Here is a 19,595-nt window from a genome sequence, read left to right on the forward strand (position 1 = left end):
CCCCACTTTAATGTTGGAACTATATATAAAGACAATATATTCTGCAAAAAACAAAAAGGCTAGTAAAATGGTGAGGTTTTTGCTCCCATTTTAATATTTTTACTTAAGTTACTATTATTTATTATTTTATAATAACCCCTGACATATTATGTTACTTTCTTTTTATTTAATGTATTGTTTACCTATTTATTGATTTAATTGTGCCTTGTATTTCTTTTTTTTTACAGATTTAAAATAAAGTCTATTGGAAAAAAAGGGAATAAATAAAAGTTCAAAATGCAAGCTTTTATTTTGACAGGGTGAACCGGAAGTGTTTCTGCCTTGACTGATTTGGTTAATATCAGTTATCTTGTAGTTACTATGCAGGTAATGTCTTCTTAATGCCCATATATCGCTATTTACAGTATGACACTTTGCTATAACATTCACTAGTGTATCCATTGACGTGTTACCTGTATATATATATATATATATGGATGCTATATGCTCGTATTTGATGCTTCTTGTTTACTCATTTGTAGAGCTAGCAGCAGCTAGCATGCTCACAGTTGTCGTTTAAGCTAAGCTAACGGTAGCTAGGTCAGTGTGTATTTGTTGTTTTTGTTTATCAGAGCTTTTCTCTTCTTTTCTCTCTCTCAGCAACGAGAGGAGAAGCAGCTGGAGGCGGCGGTGGAGTCTCTCGTTTCTCGGGTCGCTCACGTCAAAAACGCTCTTCACAGTTTCATCTACAAGCTGGAGAATGAAGAGAGATTAACATGGTGAGTACATCTCACTGGTTAACATGGTGAGTACATCTCACTGATTAACATGGTGAGTACATCTCACTGATTAACATGGTGAGTACATCTCACTGATTAACATGGTGAGTACACCTCACTGATTAACATGGTGAGTACATCTCACTGATTAACATGGTGAGTACATCTCACTGATTAACATGGTGAGTACACCTCACTGATTAACATGGTGAGTACATCTCACTGATTAACATGGTGAGTACATCTCACTGATTAACATGGTGAGTACATCTCACTGATTAACATGGTGAGTACACCTCACTGATTAACATGGTGAGTACATCTCACTGATTAACATGGTGAGTACATCTCACTGATTAACATGGTGAGTACATCTCACTGATTAACATGGTGAGTACATCTCACTGATTAACATGGTGAGTACACCTCACTGATTAACATGGTGAGTACATCTCACTGATTAACATGGTGAGTACATCTCACTGATTAACATGGTGAGTACATCTCACTGATTAACATGGTGAGTACATCTCACTGATTAACATGGTGAGTACAGCTCACTGATTAACATGGTGAGTACAGTACATCTCACTGATTAACATGGTGAGTACAGCTCACTGATTAACATGGTGAGTACAGTACATCTCACTGATTAACATGGTGAGTACAGTACACCTCACTGATTAACATGGTGAGTACAGTACATCTCACTGATTAACATGGTGAGTACAGTACATCTCACTGATTAACATGGTGAGTACAGTACACCTCACTGATTAACATGGTGAGTACAGTACATCTCACTGATTAACATGGTGAGTACAGTACATCTCACTGATTAACATGGTGAGTACATCTCACTGATTAACATGGTGAGTACAGTACATCTCACTGATTAACATGGTGAGTGAAGCATTTCACTGATTAACATGGTGAGTAAACACAACGTTAGCCAACAAATATGTAGATAACGTTACATCAACACTTCATGCTGCACTGTTATGGGATTATTACTGACATTGAATACATCGCAGTGTCCAAATCTTAAATCTGTCTCTCTGGTCAAATTCTCAAGTGTTATGTTAAAGAAACAATATCTGAATCATAGTTTAGTGTGTACTGTCCTTATGATATTGAAAATGTTTTTTTGCGCTCAACTTTTTATTGAGTTTGTCACGTGAACATCATTGTACACAAGGTACCATATACCATAAGGATTATTGCAAATACAAACAGCTGTAAACTATATACATATCACCATTGCCTTGCAAAGAAAACTAAACTAAACAAGAAACAGTATAAACCCACAGACAACAATAATTTTTTTTTATATTTATATATTTATATTTGATAAAAAATATAAAAATAAGTGTGTAGGTTTTCTTACATTTTATCAAAGTGACATATATCTGTGCAAGAAAATGTGGGTTCGAAAGAGAACTGGTGAGGAAATCCCAAGCCTCTACAGTAGATGGCCACGCTTTAATAATTACAGCTGATGACCTTTCTATGAGAGCAATATCTCTAAAATGAATCGACCATTGTTTTATTTGTGGGGGTTAAGGGGAGAACCATGTTTGTATTATGGTTCTCTTGGCTTCAGTCAACCCTGCAAATATGATTTTCCTAAGGGTTAATCTAGTGTTGTCACTAAGAGCGGAGTCATCATTGAATGAAAATAGGGTGGTCTGTTGAGGAATTTGAAATTTAGGGATATTTTCAAGACACTTTTGCCACCTTAGACCAGAGATTAGATATAGAAGGGCATTCCCAGAAAACCTTAAAGCTGCAGTGGGTAGAAATGGAGCAAATATGATTAAAAAAAGTTATTTTTATAAAGCGGTCACTATATCCTGACAGTAGTTCATGAGACCGGTAATCTGAAAAAAATCATGTGCCTCTGTGTCCTTCAGTGCTCCTAACGGCATCTATAACATTTCACAGACCGGAGGAAAACAACCAATCAGAGCTGAGCTGGAGTCTGCCGTCTCCCAGCAGCTGTCAATCACTTGCAAACACCGATTGAACGGTCAAACTAGGCAGCGCTGATCAAATATGAATCAATAATCTGTTATTGTAATGACTATTTCTCCCCTCAAATGGTTTCAGAAACATCTTGTAGTGCACTCTTTAGTTGTAAAATGAGAAAGTTTATGACCCGGCAGCCATGTTGAGGAGCACAGCCAATAGGAACTCTTTCTCTGTAAAATGACCTGTGATTGGTCAAAGTCTCCCGTCATGGCTACATTTTCTAAAGCCTGAAAACAGAGCCATGAGGAAGTGCAGAAGTCTAGTTTTCTCTCAAAACACTTGAATTACAATATGCTGAAAGGTTACTATGGGATTTCTGGCCAATGATGCCAAAATATACTGCCTTCTGCCCCTTTAATGTGTGACAAATGTGGTTATTGAAATGTCAAAGAGGTAGTGAAGACATTTGTGTGACATTTTGGACACAGTAACGGTGTAAACCTAGACGGTAGTTAAATACATTTAAGTAGCCTGTTTCTTGAAGCTAGTCATATAGGAGACAGCAGGTTGATTTTATAGATGATCGAAACGTGTTCAGCAGAAAACACAGTTGTTTGTGGGTGTGACTTCCTGGTACTATGCCCCTTATTTCCCAGAAGAGTAACTGCTCAGAAACCCACCTGTTCTCCCACACATGTTATCTGATTGTGTAGTAAGCTCACAGACCTGTGGGGTTCCTAACATAAGCTACTTTCTCTCAAAGCCAGAAATCAGAGAAGTAAGTCTCAAACTAGTGATGTCATAGGGTATAAAGTCTGGAGCTGCTCCATAGACAATAGACACTGTTTAGCTGTAAAATTAGAAAGTTTGTGACCCGGCAGCCATGTTGAGGAAATACCAAGCACCGCTTGATTTTTTAAAGCCTGAAAACAGAGCCATGAGGAGGTGCAGAAGTCTAGTTATCTCTCAGAACACTTGAATTACAATATGCTGAAAGGTTATTATGGAATTTTAATATAATAAAAAAATATACTGCTTACCCCTACTTTAAGGTATGTTCCAACGGTATTCTGGCTACATTCAGCAAAGTTTGAACTATCTATGAGCTTCATTTTGAAGCGCTTGTATGGTGTGGCATAACATTTATGCACAGACTTCTAATGAATGAGCTGGATTTTTTGATGAGATAAAGATGTTAGTCAAAATATTGTCCTAGTAGAGTTTGAGGCTCTGTCCCTCGAGGTCACGATCCCAGGACTCACCCCCAGGGTTTTGTCAGTTTTAGTGATTAAGCCATTATAAACAGTGGACTCCAATCCAGAAGAGGATTTTCGAGTGCTCAGTGGACGAGAGGGTAAAGGTGAATCCCACAGATTGGCACAGATTACTGAAATCTGAAATGTTTTTAAATTATTCTTTTATTTGTCTTTATGATGGAGGGTAGTGAAACACCATACTGTATGTTAGCACTAACATTGCCCGGTCAGTGGATGAGTTTTCTACTGCATAAAAGCAATGAGGTGAAATAACTTCATACATGTGACACAAGATGCTCTGATGTTTTGTCATCAACATGTACGGGTTTAATAAGCCCTTTTGTGGAGTGTTTTTTTCCCTCTCAGGAGCTGTGATGTGTCTTTGTGTCATCCAGGCCCTCTGTTTTGGACAACTTTGCTCTGCTATCTGGTCAGCTGAACACCATCAACAAACTGCTCAAGAACGAGAAGACGCCATCGTTTCGCAACCAGGTTATAATACCACTGCTTCTGTCTCCAGACCGAGATGAGGATTTAGCAGTGAGTATCAAAGACTGACTGACGTGTTTGCTTCTCTTAAGCAATCTCTCTGACCCGTCCATTTACGACCTCTGATTGTTCCCCCCACAGAAACTCACAGAGCAGCGTGTCCCGGTGTTCAGCCATGAGATTGTACCGGACTACCTGCGGACCAAGCCTGATCCAGAGGTGGAGGAGCAGGAGAAGCAGCTGAGTGTTGAGGCAGCACGAATTGGCCCAGAGGTGGCACAGGTCAGTTAGTTATCATATGGACTGAGTGGATCCATGCTGTCTTTTGTCTACCATACACTAGGAGACTTTGAAAAGACTTTTATTAGACTGAAGTCTGACATTCCAGTAGCCAATGGTAGCTTGCAAGTAGCCCTGTCTGGGACAGTAGCCGCCATTTTGGACTGAAAGATTCGAACCCCGGGCCGCTACGGTAAGGACTCAGCCTTGGTACATATTTTATTGTTCAACACAGGCCATTTCGGTAGAATATGACAATTAAATAGAAATGATTTTGTTTTATGTTTGTACAGCACTTTTTAGGCGAACGTTTTACTGGCGTCCAGTAGTCGAGTTGACTTTCACTTCTTGGCAATATACATTATTTGGTCTTGTTCACTCCTCAACTCCACCAGTTTCTCCATGTTTACTTTCCAGCCTGTTTGCTGCTTCCTGTTTGGTGTTGGAGAGAGCGCACCCATTGGTTGTTGACAATGTTCACGTCATTGAACTTATGATAATATTAAACATGTTTGAGTTTATCAGAATATCAAGACGAGAAAAAGACTGACGTAATACAGCTTGGACTGAGTTTTATGACCACCTTACACAAAACACGCCGCGACTCTTAACAAAACTCTGATGAAGTCTGTGATTTTCATTGCAACATTGGAAATATATCTGCAGTGAAATCACTTGAAAAGTCGTTTGTTATAAGGTCGGCATTACTCGTATGCAAAAATAATTTTGTTGAGCTAAAATGTATAACAGTCAGTTGCCTTATATTGCTTACAGCTGTATAGATTATTTTACATTGTTCAAACCCCCCTGGTTGTATTTTTATCAACAGAAACAGATCCAGACGTTGAATAAACTGTGTTCCAATCTGCTGGAGAAGCTCAACAACCCTCGTGATGACAGAGATGCAGAGAGTTCAGGTATGTTGTTCTTTCACTTTCCGAGTTATTCATCTCAATTTCATTTAAACATTTAAATATGTTGGCTCACATGAGTTGTTTCCCCCCCCCAGCAATACGACAGAGCAAACCGTCTTTCAACCCCGCCGACACTAACGCATTGGTTGGAGCCGTTGCATTTGGAAAGGGGCTTTCCAAATGTAGGCCTCCAGGTCCAGTGGCCCCTGGGCATCCAGGACAAGGGCCCATGATGAGTGGAGGTCCAACCTTACAGCAGGTCACCATTGGCGGTGGTTCAAGCCAGCAAGCAGGTATGGGAGGACCCGGGGCTCCACAGCAGCAAGGGCAGCCAGGTAGGAGACCTGGAGAGCTGGGTTAGTATTTCACCTCCACTACTTTGTGTTGCGTGTTTATTGTTGGTGTTAGATTCTTAAAATACATTTATACTGATGTTAAGCCCTTGCTGCTCTTCAATCTCCATGTGCATGTGTATATTTGATGGTATAATTGATGCTTTATATTTTTCTATTTTAGGATGTTAATGAGTATGAGGTGGACAGGGTATTTACATTACATTTCTATGTAAAATAATTTGATAAATACAGTGTGAAGGTTGAATGATACATTCTTTAAAGGTGCTAAATTCAATATCCAGAGCATTAATATAGCATCAAACAACTATTTGCTGTGTAAAGATATAGAGGAGTAATGTCTACCTGAGCAGAGTGTGTGTGTGTTGTAATCCGAGCTTCTCCGTGCTTTGTTGAGATAGCCGGCCGGCCATGCGTGCTTTAGTGCATGTGAGCGTGATAGGCTTGCCGCGGAAGTCGGTGTTACACGGTGTTTACACATACATAAGTAATTACATTACTTGCCCACCGCTCCAACCTTTTTTTAAAAATAGAAATAAAACCCATTTAGTTTATTTTTGCGCATCAGCGCCGTGTTGTCAATACATAGTCAGACAATGGATGCTACAAAGGGAAAGTGTCAGAAGTCAGATTTCACACACACACACACACACACATGGACCGAGAGAGAGTTAACAGACATGATGATGACGGAGGATTTGGTGTCAAAGCGAAAAGCAAAAACGCCCATTTGGCAATATTTCAGATTTAAACCCAATGCTTTAAGGGAACCTTAACGTTAGTGAGGCAATCGCCGTGCGGAGGACGGAGCGGTCACAGTCGGTGTGTGTGCGCGGCGCCGGGTGGAAACCTGCGGCCTCACAGCGAAAGCTCAACCAGAGACCAGACACAGCCATCCACGTTAAAGATCAAAGCAAGTGCTCTACATATATTGACCATTTCTTCTAAAATGTCCGGTGTATCGGCAACACCGTCACAAGTTTATTAACCGGTGGGAAAATTTCCTCACCGTGACATCCCCTGAGTGCACCCCACTGGCTAGCTCACGGCCGCCGTTCTGTACTGATCTCATACGGCGGTTACAGCTGATAACGCCGTCCCGACCGACAGCGTCGTAGCAGAAACGTAGCACCCAACCTCCAGTTCCTCCTCAGGTAAACACGCTTAGCTCTGTCAGCACCTTCGCCGTTGTTTGCACTGTTGTGGCTGTTATCACCATTAGCTGTCTCCATGTTGAGAGCTGTTGAGAGGCAATAGAAAATGCTCCCAATCCTGTATTTAGCACCTTTAATGATTACACCATATTTTGATACCCTTTCACACACATCAACAGTTATTGGAGAGTAAAAGCTGAATAGATTGTTCTAACAGATCATATGTTATTCAATCAGGGTTAATGTTTATGTGACTTCCTGTATAAAGTGGTGATGCTGCTGGACTACTGTCTGACTTGACCTCAGCTTTTTTGTCACTCTCGTCCACTTCCAAACGAGATAGAAACTCATCTCTAATAGTTCAGGAACTATTTACCAATTTAATCCAATTCACAAAGTATACAAAAATACCCTTGGATATGTGCTAAACTGTAGATTTCCGAGTACACATGTAGAACATTGTCACCAAGCATTAATCCTCTCCCTATTTTTTTTTCTTTCGCAGGAAAAATGCCAAGCAGCATCAAGACAAACATCAAATCTGCGTCTGGTTCAATGCATCCTTATAACCGATGAGCCCTCTCTTTCTTATTTGTTCACAATTATTTGTTACATTTCAGAGATTCACCTACAATGACAAGATTTGTAATACTCACCTTTGTAATATTATATATGCCCATTATTTTCGTGGAACGGACCAACTTCTACGAAGTTATTACTCTGTTCTCTCTAAAGCTGTTTCACTGACATTCTTAGTGTTCAATTATCTCAAACATAAAATGTTAATATTTGCGACCTTTTAGGGTATATTTTTCATTTTTGATACATCACCTGAGTCTCAGTGTGTGAGCCACTAGATGGCAGTATGTCACCATTTGTGGGAGTAGAATAGCTTGGATTTAGAACTGTACTATTGACTCTTTTTCAATAAAAGATGTGTTAAAAGAACTACTTGTTTGTGTTATGAATGCATATAAATCAGCACTTTATTTTTTATTCTCTTTGTGTACTTGAAGGAAATAATAATTCTGCAAATTTTTGAATTAATTCTGGCCTTTTTTAAAAAATCCAAAACAAGTGTTACAGTGCTTTGCCCGTAGTTTATTTTTTACAATCAGGTGGTGTTTACACAGCTCTGCATTGTCAAAAACTGTAACCTTGTTGTAATTGAACATCACTACTGTTTACGTGTCCTGACATGAACGGCACATCCACCCATCAAATGACCATCCCAACATTTCAGACATGCACCATGATCTGATTCAGTATTTCCGCCGGTTTCTTCTTCTTCTTCTCTTGCTCCTCTTTGCCCATTTTTGCTGCAGTTCCAAAGGTGAGAATAATGAGGGTGGACGTTGCTCTGTGTGGCCTGATAATGTCAAAGTGTTTAAGGGGGCAAATGAGGAAGTATCTGTGCTGACGTGCGAGGGGGGCCTCTCTCCACGCCGGCTCTCTCTGTCCACTCCAATCCCTGTCCTGCTGCACAGCACAGTGACCGCGCTGCTGTCACAGCATGCGGGCCCATGGCTGACCTACATACACCCTCTGTCCCCAAACAGGCAGACGTCTCGCTGTGTCAGCCCGCCGTGGTCGGACGCTCTGCTGAGACAGCTCAAAGCTGCACAAGGTCACACTTGCGTCCACAGATGAGGTCTAAATTATAAACAAAGAGCTAACGGGCAACATCCTGCGCAGCTCAGAAAACAGAAAGGTTGAACTGCCAAACTATCACCCAAAGTTAAAGGATTATGCAGTGTTTGCGTGTTTTTACCATTTGCTACCAACCACACACTATGGTTCACACTAAAGCTGGACATTTACAAAGCACACTAGAGTTAGATTCTTTGATTTCTGATGTGTTTTTCCTGCTTTACAGGCAGCCAATGGTTTCCATTCCAAAATGTATTTACAGAGACTCAAAACTAGGTAATCCATCAGAGCAATTATGCTGCATTCCCTTAGAATAATACAATAATAATGAGACTAAGCAGATATGATGCTCACTTTGTACAATTACCTATTTCCAGCTGGTTTCAAGTCCCTACAAGTTTCACAATGTATTAAAATGACTGGGGGAACTAGTTGTCAAATTAATATAAAGAAAAAACTATTGTATACACGATCAGCAGAAAATGGCCTAAAACATTGCAAAAGAATGCTATGTTGTTAGTGATTTTTCCCCTAATTAAGTGATAACCCTCTGAGGCTGTTAACCTAATTTTATTACACCTCTTTAACGATATTGGTCCATTGACATTTTTCAAATGAATTACAATGATCTGCGAGGGATTCATGATTTTTAATGAAAATGTATCCTCTCAAAACAATTAAGGCACAATGTTGTTCTTGCATTTTTGTTTATAAAAAGCAGAGCAGAGTTGAGTTGTTGCTGAGGCTGTAACCTATATAGGTGTTGCCTCATAGGCCCCAAAGTGCATCTTGGGAAAGGAATTACACTTATAGGCTCCTGGTGCCTTCAAATGAAACTTGTGAGCTAGTGTTTACAACATGGGAAGATATGTACACCATGTGCTTGTGAGAACTGCGCTGCTAAGCAACGGCAATATTAACGTTACTGTTACTGGTGACTAGAAGCCACAGAGGCTGACAATTTAGCAAGCTGGCAAGTGGGTAACATAATGCAGTAAGTAGACGGAGGAAAAAGATGTGGCCGTTGGGAATATCAACATTTTTCTCAGACATATGAAATTCCGAAGAAAAACAATATACGACTAAAATTACAATATATATATAAATGTATTATGTGCCAAAAAATGAACTTCCATGACCTCCGCCATTTCTGACAACGTCAACAAACACGTCACAACTCGCCATTTGAAGGCGCCATACGTTATAAATCGCATACTTTTTACTTTTAGTACATACTGCAGCTGCCCTTACAAAATACATACTAATGCATGCAGTATGCATACTACTTCATTATAAAACTGAGCCTTGAACTTTGACCTTCTTGCTCATATATCTGTTGTGCAGAGGATTGTGGGTCAGAATAGCCAGAAAAGCATGCTGGCTTGCATACTGCAAAATGGGACCGGAGGTAGTAGGACATCCTGGTATTTTTGGCATATTGCATTTGACATATATGTAAGGGGACATACTAGATATTTTTCTGGCATACTAAATAGTATGGTAGTATGGGTACTGGAACGCACAGTTGCTGCTACGAGGCTATAACTGATCATGGGATGGTACATTTTGTGAACAAAGCACTCTCAAAAATGAGTACAAAATAGGCTGCCATTATCAAACAACCTCTAAAATATTATAAGAAAATATCTAAGACTGATCTGAATGTCCACATGGGTTTAAAGCCATAATGACACAATGTTTGATATAAAGGTGTAAATGATCAAATGAATGAATGATGATGGTTGAATTCCATTTAGCTGCTTCAGTTTCAGGGTCCATGGCTCACTGTCACACTGTCATGACTCACTAGGGCACTTGAATAGAGCGAAGCCGTCATTAATGTTATTAGTAACACCTGTGCTTTTCTTGCTGTGACAAGTCAGAATGCCTGCTGAGGAACATTTGGTCGATCAGCGTTGAGTGAAAAATCTCAAGACAGGATGGAATTATACAAATTATACAGTGTGAGTAGTATATATATATATATTTTGTAGAGTTTATTATGTATGTTCGAGCATGTTGTTTGACAGTGATTATGTAAAAAATATTGAAGTAGGGGTGATGTGATGTCCAGTGGTGTGGTAGCTGTAGCATTTCACTGTAATTTATAAAAAGAAAAATGAACTCAAGGTGCACTCACTAGTTTTTCTTCAGCTTTCAACTGCAATTGCTGATGAAGAATTTACTATTTACAAGGACTAAAATGAACTTTCATGCTAAACAAATATTGTTAAATGAATATTATGTTATCATATTTGATACTGACTGTGTTAAATACATTGTCATCTTACACTTCTTAAGAGTTCCTACTTTACGGTCAATTTATGATTGAGAATTAAGAAGAAGAAATGAAATGTATTCTGTTTCCTACGTCTTAAAATAAATAAATATGAATGATGTCCAATAAAGAAAACATTAATTTTCTGATCATCTTTTAAGAGCTGTAAGAGCTATGGATGCAGGCGATGATTTAGATTGCACTCCCTGGAGAGTCACATAATGTTCCACTATCACCGCCCTGACATTGCTGTCACAGCCATACGTGAGCCTCATGACAGTTATGTCTCTTCTGTGTTATTCAATTAGAATATTAATTTACTCCCTGTCATAAAACTAGCATCTGGATCTGAATACCATCCATTCATGCTGCCCTACGAAGTCTAAATGCAGTTAATTGTTCAAAATTGAGTTAAACTCAGAATGTGACTTTTTAACCTCTTAGCTTATCATAGAAATGATTTTACCATAGAATGTAATATGTAGTAAAACCAAACCAGTGATTAGGCTACACTCCTGCTAGCTAAGGCTAGCTGGTGCGATAGCCTTAGCTTAAGCTAATTCACCCACTTTTTCCTGTTTTCCCTAAATTGAAAAAAATATTTGGATGCTTCAACATCTTAAAGGTCCCCTATCGTGCTCATTTTCAGGTTCATACTTGTATTTTGTGTTTCTACTGGAACATGTTTACATGCTGTAATGTTAAAAAAAAACTTTATTTTCCTCATACTGTCGGCCTGAATATACCTGTATTTACCCTCTATCTGAAACGCTCCGTTTTAGAGCATTGCGTCGGAATGCGACGGAATTGCAACAGAATTGCGTTGCTAGGGAACAGCTTCGGTCCACGTTTACTTCCTGTCAGCTGATGACATTCACATACACTGCAACCAGGAATAAACTGGGACACATTTAGAATGTTTTAGTTTAAATCTGTGTAAAAGGCCTAAATATTGTATATTTGTGACATCACAAATGGACAGAAATCCTGACAGCTTGTTTCAAATGCAGAGTTTCTGAATACGGGCTGTGTGTATTTCCCTGTGGATTGAGCATTTCGATACTTTCACAGTATTTATATAGAACTTAAGCCTGCTTTATAATAAAAAAACGTGAAAATCTAATTTTTTTATAATATGGGACCTTTAATGATTCAGTTTGTCATACCACATAAATAAAACCGTGGCTAAATCATAAATCATAATGTAGTAACACCACATAAACTAGGCCAGCTAAAAGCTAATGCATCTAGCTTAACAGTAGGCCCAACTGCTGTCTCTACAGCCTCTCTAGTGGAATTCCCATTTCACATGGTTAAGCTATACCTCTGAAGGACCAGTGTGTAGGAGTTAGTGACACCTAGTGGCTGTAGGAGAACTACGGTGGCCTTCAGGTAACGTAAAAACGTCAAAGTCTCTCTCTAGAGCCAGTGATTGGTTTGTCCGTTCTGGGCTACTGTAGAATGTGGTGGAGCAACATGGTGGACTCCGTGAAGACGACCCGCTCCCTATGTAGATATGAAGGGTTCATTCTAAGGTAACAAAAACACAACGATTCTTAGTTTCAGGTGATAATACACCAATGAAAACACAGTTATGAATATTATATTCCATTTCTGCCAATAGATCCCCCTAAATCCTGCACACTGGACCTTTAAATTACATAATTATATGTACTTAATTAAAGACTAATTAATTAAAGTAATTATTTCATGATTCATTTAATAATTTGTTTAGTAATGGGTCTTTTCTGCGCCCTTTAAATTGTTCATAGAGTGCAGTAAATGTTTTTTGTTTTGTTTTTATGTAAGGTTTGTGACAATGATTAATAAACTGCTCAACCCTCGTGCCTCACTTTAAAAGAAGTTGGTCTAATGTCCTTAGAGGACAAAAATGTCTGTGTCAAAAAACTGCCATAAAAATACTATATATAGCCTGTATTAATATTGCTTTCTACTTTCACTGAGTTAAATCCTTTAACCAATTTAAATTCTCATTTTGATACAATTTAATGTTTTGTGCAGTGTCAGATTAAAATAAACAACAAAAACAACAACAACAACACTCGTTTTATAGGACAGATATGTCCCCTTTCTAAAACTGCTATAAAAATACTAAACATTAATACAATTTTATACAATATTATCGTTTAATATATTTAATTATATTATTATTTATTTAATTAAACAATTAATTAATTTTCAGAATTGTAACCCTTTAAATGACAATTTGTTTACATAATGCCACTGTTGTTTTTTATTAAAAAAAAATCTGGGATATGTCACTGATTAGAAGCAACACTGATTTCGATGCCTTTTTTTCTCTGTGCTGGAAACCTGGAAAACAGCATGTGTTTGCCCCATAGCAACATGACAAAATGGCTCAATCTGGTGGAAAATACTAAAAACTACTATTGTGAAGCCAGGGCTCTTGATTGAAAGTCTGATATAATAGAATGCATGATTTTATGCTGTAATGGTCGTGGTGTCAAGCATTTCTAATGGTTTCAATGGAGACATTTTTGTCCATAAGTATCTGAGTGTCTGTATTTTGGCTACACGGTTTATTATAGACTTATTATAAGAGCTGAGGTTGAACTTCCAAATTTGCATCCTTGCCAAAATTTCTGAAAAAATAAATAAATATTCAAATGTATTTAAAAAGCCCAAATGTCCCTGGTGAGGCACAAGGGTCATAAAGGCTCAACATGAAGCTTCTATATCTGTTATACAGTTTGACTAAAAGCGTTTCCCTGTCCCTGTTCCTGTTCTCAGTTCTCTCTGCCTTTGAAAGACACCGTCACACAGACCATGAGGGGTCAGCAGTGTTTCACCGTTGGGAGACACCGACCCGCCACAGGCTCATTCTGTAAAAACAGATTTCTTAAACCGCCTTCTGTTTTGACTATTGATTTAAATATTAATTTGAATCCATAAATCAAGATTGTGTTTGTGTGAGATAGAGAGATATGGTATAGTCACACCCAACACATTCAGTCTGAGTCTGAGCCACGCTGTACATAACTGGATAATGGGAAAACTCAATATGACAGCTGCCTCCTGAATTACAATATACAGTATATAGCAGGGTGCACAGAGCAGGGGGGAACGGGGCAGTTTTTTTTTTCACCGGACATAAATCCATCCTGACAACATAATCAGCATTGCTATCTTACGAAAAGACAGGATTTCCCTCTAAAGCGACACACTGCGGTGACCAAATGTGTCAGATGACTTCATGTCCAGAAATGCAGGGAAAAACATTTAAGAAGATGAAAACACAGACGCAAACTCAAAACAAATTAGCTCTAACAGCGGCACGAGAAGCGACATGAATGGTCCTACTTTTTGTTGTCGGATGTGAGCGCCATAATTATTGCAACAGCAGTGTATCTGAATGTCCTTGATCATCAGCGCAAAAATATGTTTGTTTCATTTTTGATTCATGTTTCGGAGAGATAACTTTCTCATTTCTTTAATAAGAGCATCTCCTGGCACAGTTTTAAAGGTTTTTGTCCCCCCCCCCCGCCACCATATAATTGAAGAACACGATAAGGTCCACATCTTGCTCATTATGGAAGCTTTAGGCAAATATAAAGAACCAGTTAAACTCCCACACCCCAAAATGCTCAAATTTACTGCAGATTCTAATTCAAATGTTCCACGGTTGAAATAACTTGAAAGGCGACGATGACACACACTGATCTGTGAAATCTTTTTCAAATGTCTTCTTTATGAAAGTTGGGATCAGAGGAATTCATTAGAGATCTGTGGGTGGCATAGGCAATAAGAGACTGAGGCTTTCCACTGGCAAGTCTGTGCCAAACTGAACCGTTTCCAAATCTGAAATCTGCAACACACCCACAGTCACTAATTACTTGACCCTATTCCTGCAGAACCCATTTTCTTTGGAGTTATTTTTTGATTCATATGAGATCTATCAGTGGAAAAGAAGACTTGTTTCATCATATTAATGCAGGATTTCCTTGAGACAAAGCCTCGTGCCCTCAGACCTTGCATCGTCTGCTTCAGTAGCCCTTCCCTCAGGCACGTGTGTGTAGCCTCCTCGGTGGGTGAGTGTGTGTGTGTGTGTCATGCCGGCAGGCGTTGACATAACTGATGCGCATTATGCGTCGTGGATAAGGCCTCATGAGCCTTGTTATTGTCATTGATATAATGTGAGCCCGCCGTATGTGCCACATGCATTGTGGTCCGGTTGAGGATGATTGATATGAACCTCCAGTGATGAGAAGGCTCAGATCAGATGGACGAAACCAGCAAGGAGGAGGTCAAAGGAGACAGACAGGCTTTTTTTTTCTTTCTTACCAAAACAGTGTTGCAGTCCACTGTTTGGATTTCTTCCTTCGCATCAGAGTGAGACGTCTGATGTTTGCTTTTGCAAAGTTTTCCAAAACTGGATTTTTGTCTTTTTGCAAATTAGCAATAAAGTTTTAAAATTTAAAATCCAGACAAAACTCTACATTCTTTGTGCGTAGCCTATTTGAGGCAGTTTTTTTATTTTTAGTTTTGAAATAGAAATGATGAGGTTGCTCTCTCTCGGGATTTAACAGGTCAGAAAGAGCTATATTTCAGTTGATATAGATCCATCAGAAAGTACCAATACAGCCTCTTGTGTGGGTTCTGAGTGACAACCAAGGCCGGATTAGTCCACCAGAGGGGCCCTGTGAGCCACCATCACTCTCCTTTTAGCTCAGTTTTAGTCTCAACCAACTCCTCAGAAAGCCATCTGGCAAAGTTGTAAAACCAGAACAATTTAATGATTCTAAAACGCTCCGTAGAGCTGTGGGCAAATACAGATGATAATCATCTGTGGAGTCATCGCTACGAGCGACCCCTCTCACATTATTACATATCAGCCATTGTTAATATAAAAAATAGGGCTGTCAAAGTTAACACCATAATAACGCGTTAAGGCAAATTAGTTTTAACGCCACTAATTTCTTTAACGTATTAACGCGACTTGCGATTTTTAGGTTGTAGCGGACTCAGTTTTAAAGCTAGAGTGAAAATACTGGTAAAATATAAAACTAGATAAACCAGTTGGTACCAACCATGTCATGCTAGCTTGTCGCGAAGGAGACTAAATAACACTCTAAACTTATGCTAAATTTTGGCGAGAAAAAACTGGCATGGCCATTTTCAAAGGTGTCCCTTGACCTCTGACCTCCAGATATGTGAATAAAAATGGGTTCTATGTTTACCCACGAGTCTCTCCTTTACAGACATGCCCACTTTATGATAATCACATGCAGTTTGGGGCAAGTCATAGTCAAGTCAGCACACTGACACACTGACAGCTGTTGTTGTCTGTTGGACTTGAGGTTTTGAGCCATGTTATGATTTGAGCATATTTTTTATGCTGAATGCAGTACCTGTGAGGGTTTTTTCGACAATATTTGTCATTGTTTTGTGTTGTTAATTGATTTCCAATAATAAATATATACATACATTTACATAAAGCAGCATATTTGCTCACTTCAGCCAAATTCATCCCAGTTCAAGGAGAGATCAAGGCATCTTTTGACTTGCAAATCATCAAATCTGTCATTTCTGGGAACGGCTTGCACTTCTTGTAGTAGATCAAAAATAATAACACCTGCCATCAGATTCTTATTCCTTTTAAAATGGATATAAGCCATTTTAATTTTAGCGTGAGAGACCTTTAACAAAATGTCAGGAAAAGATAATATTGTGCTGTTTTTATAGGATACATCTCATTTATTACTCTTCACCTATATTCATATGGCAGCACATCACTGCCACACCAGAAAAAGAGGATTAGTATCATGTTATAACTTGAAATATTTATTATTATAACAAGATATTTTCGTGTTATTAAAACATATCAACTTTTCACGTAATAACAAGAAACTGTCCTTGTTATAACAATATACTATTTACCTTGTTATAACAATATACTATTTACCTTGTTATAACGTGAAACCTTTCACGTTATAACAATAAGTTATGTTTATAAGTTTATATGTCGTAATAACATGAAAATATCTTGTTATAACAATTACATTTTCACGTGATAACCTGATACCGTTTTTTTGTCTTTCTAATTACGTCAGCAATACGCTGACGTAATTTCAACCAATGTGTTTGTTAATAGACTCCAGATAGTCCTGATTCTGTTTTGCACCCTTTCACCGTGTAAAATGGATAATGATCGGTGTAGTCTTCTTAAAAACCTACGTAGCGTTTGTCACGGTGTTGCATGTTATTTGTTAAAGGAATCAGAAATTCAAAAGAACGTACAGTGATTTTACTCAGAATGGGATTTACACCTTTTCACCGTGTAATGACTGAATCAGCCTCACAATGCCTTTTGGTTTGTAGCAGCGCATGAATAAATTAAACACGTCCAGCACTTCTTGCCTTTCATGCCTCAAACAGTGGCCCTTTGATAGAAACAAGGAGGCTCCTCCATGTAATTACACTTGATCATGTTTGCATATGTCACTCCCACAGTCTCTGTCACGCTCTCTGATTTTGGATGCTCCTGGGAAACCTCTTTTCCTAATCCACAAGTTAATGTTTCAACCCCTTTTTTTTCCCAGAGAGGGATGAATCGGAAGAGCAGAATCAGACATCCTGTCTGGTTTATCTGGAGGAGAGAGATAAGTGTGGATTCCGCCTCTTTCAGGGAACGCACATTAACCATGCCTCGGAGGGAGAGCTGGGTGTGGGGACGAGAGGAGAGGGGGGGTGGCGTCTGTCTGCTGGGAGCACACAGCTTTCACTCACTTCGAAAACTGTGAAAACGTCCCCTTCACACCCTCGGCAGCTCGGCGGAGCTCCGGTGCTATGTTTGTGGTGATAAAATGCCTGCGTGCAGTAGCATAGTTGGAAGTGAGACGTGCAATGTTATCCAGAGGTGTTGGACTGACAAGTCTACAACGTGTAAACTTGTATCCTACAGTGACTCCTGACCCTGACCCTGTTAGAAAAAGTCTGGAGGAGAAGCAACAACACAAGTTTGAGAGGAAATTCAGCCGTGCATTTGTGGAAAAAGCACATAAAAAAAATGACAAAACTGCAATTTATGCAACAAAAGAAACTATTTATTTGGGATACGCATTGCCAGTACAAATTAAGAGACCATAAAACCTACACCTTTCAGCTTTTTTTTCTCCACAGAAAAAAAACAGGTTTTTGAATCGTAATTAAAAAGACAATAGTTTTTCCATTTGATAACCTTTTTACATACGCAGAGATCTTAAAAGTTAAAACCTGTCAAGAAAAAGGCGCCACGATTTCACTCTGAAATCCTTATAAAAAAGAAGTTAACATTCAAAAACACTGCAGTACGTTATTTTTTTTTTATTGAAGAACAAAAGGACATGCAACAAATAAAACATTTCATGTTTTACAAATTTTTCTTTTCATGTCTCTTTTCCTTTTATATTCAAAAACTAAAAAGCATCATTACATGAAGCTTCGATAATATTTGACAGGCAATGTGAAAAGTAGAGTTAAGCCTTTTTTTTTTTCTTTTCTTTTTTTTTTTCGAGGGGTGCAAAAAACAATCCTTGTGTGTTTTGCCTTGCATGGCCGGCCGGTGCTGTCAGTTCACTCCAATGACTTCAGAAGACACGACTGAGGCAGGTTCTGTGTATCACTTCAACGGTGCTCGGCCCCTCGACTGTAATACTGAGCAGGTGGGTCGAGGAGGAGCCGCTCCAAATGATCCGAATGAGTTTGGTTTGGTGCAATCGTGCCGTGGTTTGACCTCCGGACAGCAGCTCTGAAACGTCCGATGATTCCGTACATGTGTAATAAATACAAACACACTGACAACTGTTAAAAAATACTTGTGGTTTTCAGGCTGTGTGACTGGTTGGGATCTCGGGGTTGAATTCTGTTTTCCGCAAGGGGGTTCATTTAAGATAAAAACAATTCCAGAGGGCGATGTTAACGCTGACTTTTCACGTCACCTTCATTTGGACGGTAGCCATCTCGGAGACGGGCTTGTTTCGGTGGTCTGGGCACAAAATAATAATAAGGATTTCACCTTAAAGGGATAGTACGGATGTTTTGAAGTGGGGTTTAATGAGGTACTTATCCATAGTGGGTGCGTTACTTACAGTAGATGACGGTCGGCGTACCGCCAGCTTGGAGAAACAGACTGGAGCACGGACACCGGAGCAAAGCAATACAGTGATTTGGACGGGTACCAGTGTTCATTTTGGCAGCTATTTTAGATTTAGTCTTAGTCTAAAGACGAAAATGCTTATTAGGTTTAGTCACATTTTAGCCATTTTTATCCTTCACAGTTTTAGTCACCAAAAAGTCATTTGATTTTAGTCAAAATGTTTTCTCTCATAATTTTGTTTATTGAACATTTCTGTCATTTTAGTCAAACTTATTTCACATAAAATTCTATCTTATCATTATTTGATGAAAAACACAGGTTGAATGGTTAAGTAGTTAAGCTTTGTAGTTAGTTTGAGTCCTCCTGACTGCGTTCAT

At 39.0% G+C, this 19,595-nt stretch overlaps 1 protein-coding gene across 3 annotated transcripts; it reads left to right on the forward strand.

Annotated features, from left to right (window-relative positions):
- Window positions 1–272: 272 nt before the first annotated feature.
- med8 (mediator complex subunit 8) lies at window positions 273–8,125 on the forward strand. 3 transcript variants are annotated; one of them, XM_037770854.1, is made up of 7 exons: window positions 273–366; window positions 640–758; window positions 4,381–4,525; window positions 4,616–4,756; window positions 5,583–5,670; window positions 5,763–6,023; window positions 7,680–8,125. In XM_037770854.1, exons 1-7 carry the CDS (start codon window positions 361–363, stop codon window positions 7,748–7,750), a joined length of 831 nt encoding a protein of 276 aa, XP_037626782.1. In that variant the 5' UTR covers window positions 273–360; the 3' UTR covers window positions 7,751–8,125. The 3 variants fall into 3 exon arrangements, with proteins under 3 accessions (XP_037626782.1, XP_037626783.1, XP_037626784.1); XM_037770855.1 differs by having other exon boundaries at window positions 5,763–6,002; XM_037770856.1 differs by having other exon boundaries at window positions 5,763–5,960.
- The last annotated feature ends 11,470 nt before the right edge of the window (window positions 8,126–19,595 follow it).

This window comes from Sebastes umbrosus, chromosome 5, assembly GCF_015220745.1.
Source record: "Sebastes umbrosus isolate fSebUmb1 chromosome 5, fSebUmb1.pri, whole genome shotgun sequence".
NCBI lineage: Eukaryota > Metazoa > Chordata > Actinopteri > Perciformes > Sebastidae > Sebastes > Sebastes umbrosus.

Excerpts from the sequence above, each read along its gene's own strand:
- med8 (XM_037770854.1), top strand. Across the intron at positions 4,757-5,582 it reads TTGGCCCAGAGGTGGCACAG|AAACAGATCCAGACGTTGAA; the intron begins GTCAGTTAGTTA and ends TTTTATCAACAG. Across the intron at positions 5,671-5,762 it reads CAGAGATGCAGAGAGTTCAG|CAATACGACAGAGCAAACCG; the intron begins GTATGTTGTTCT and ends TCCCCCCCCCAG.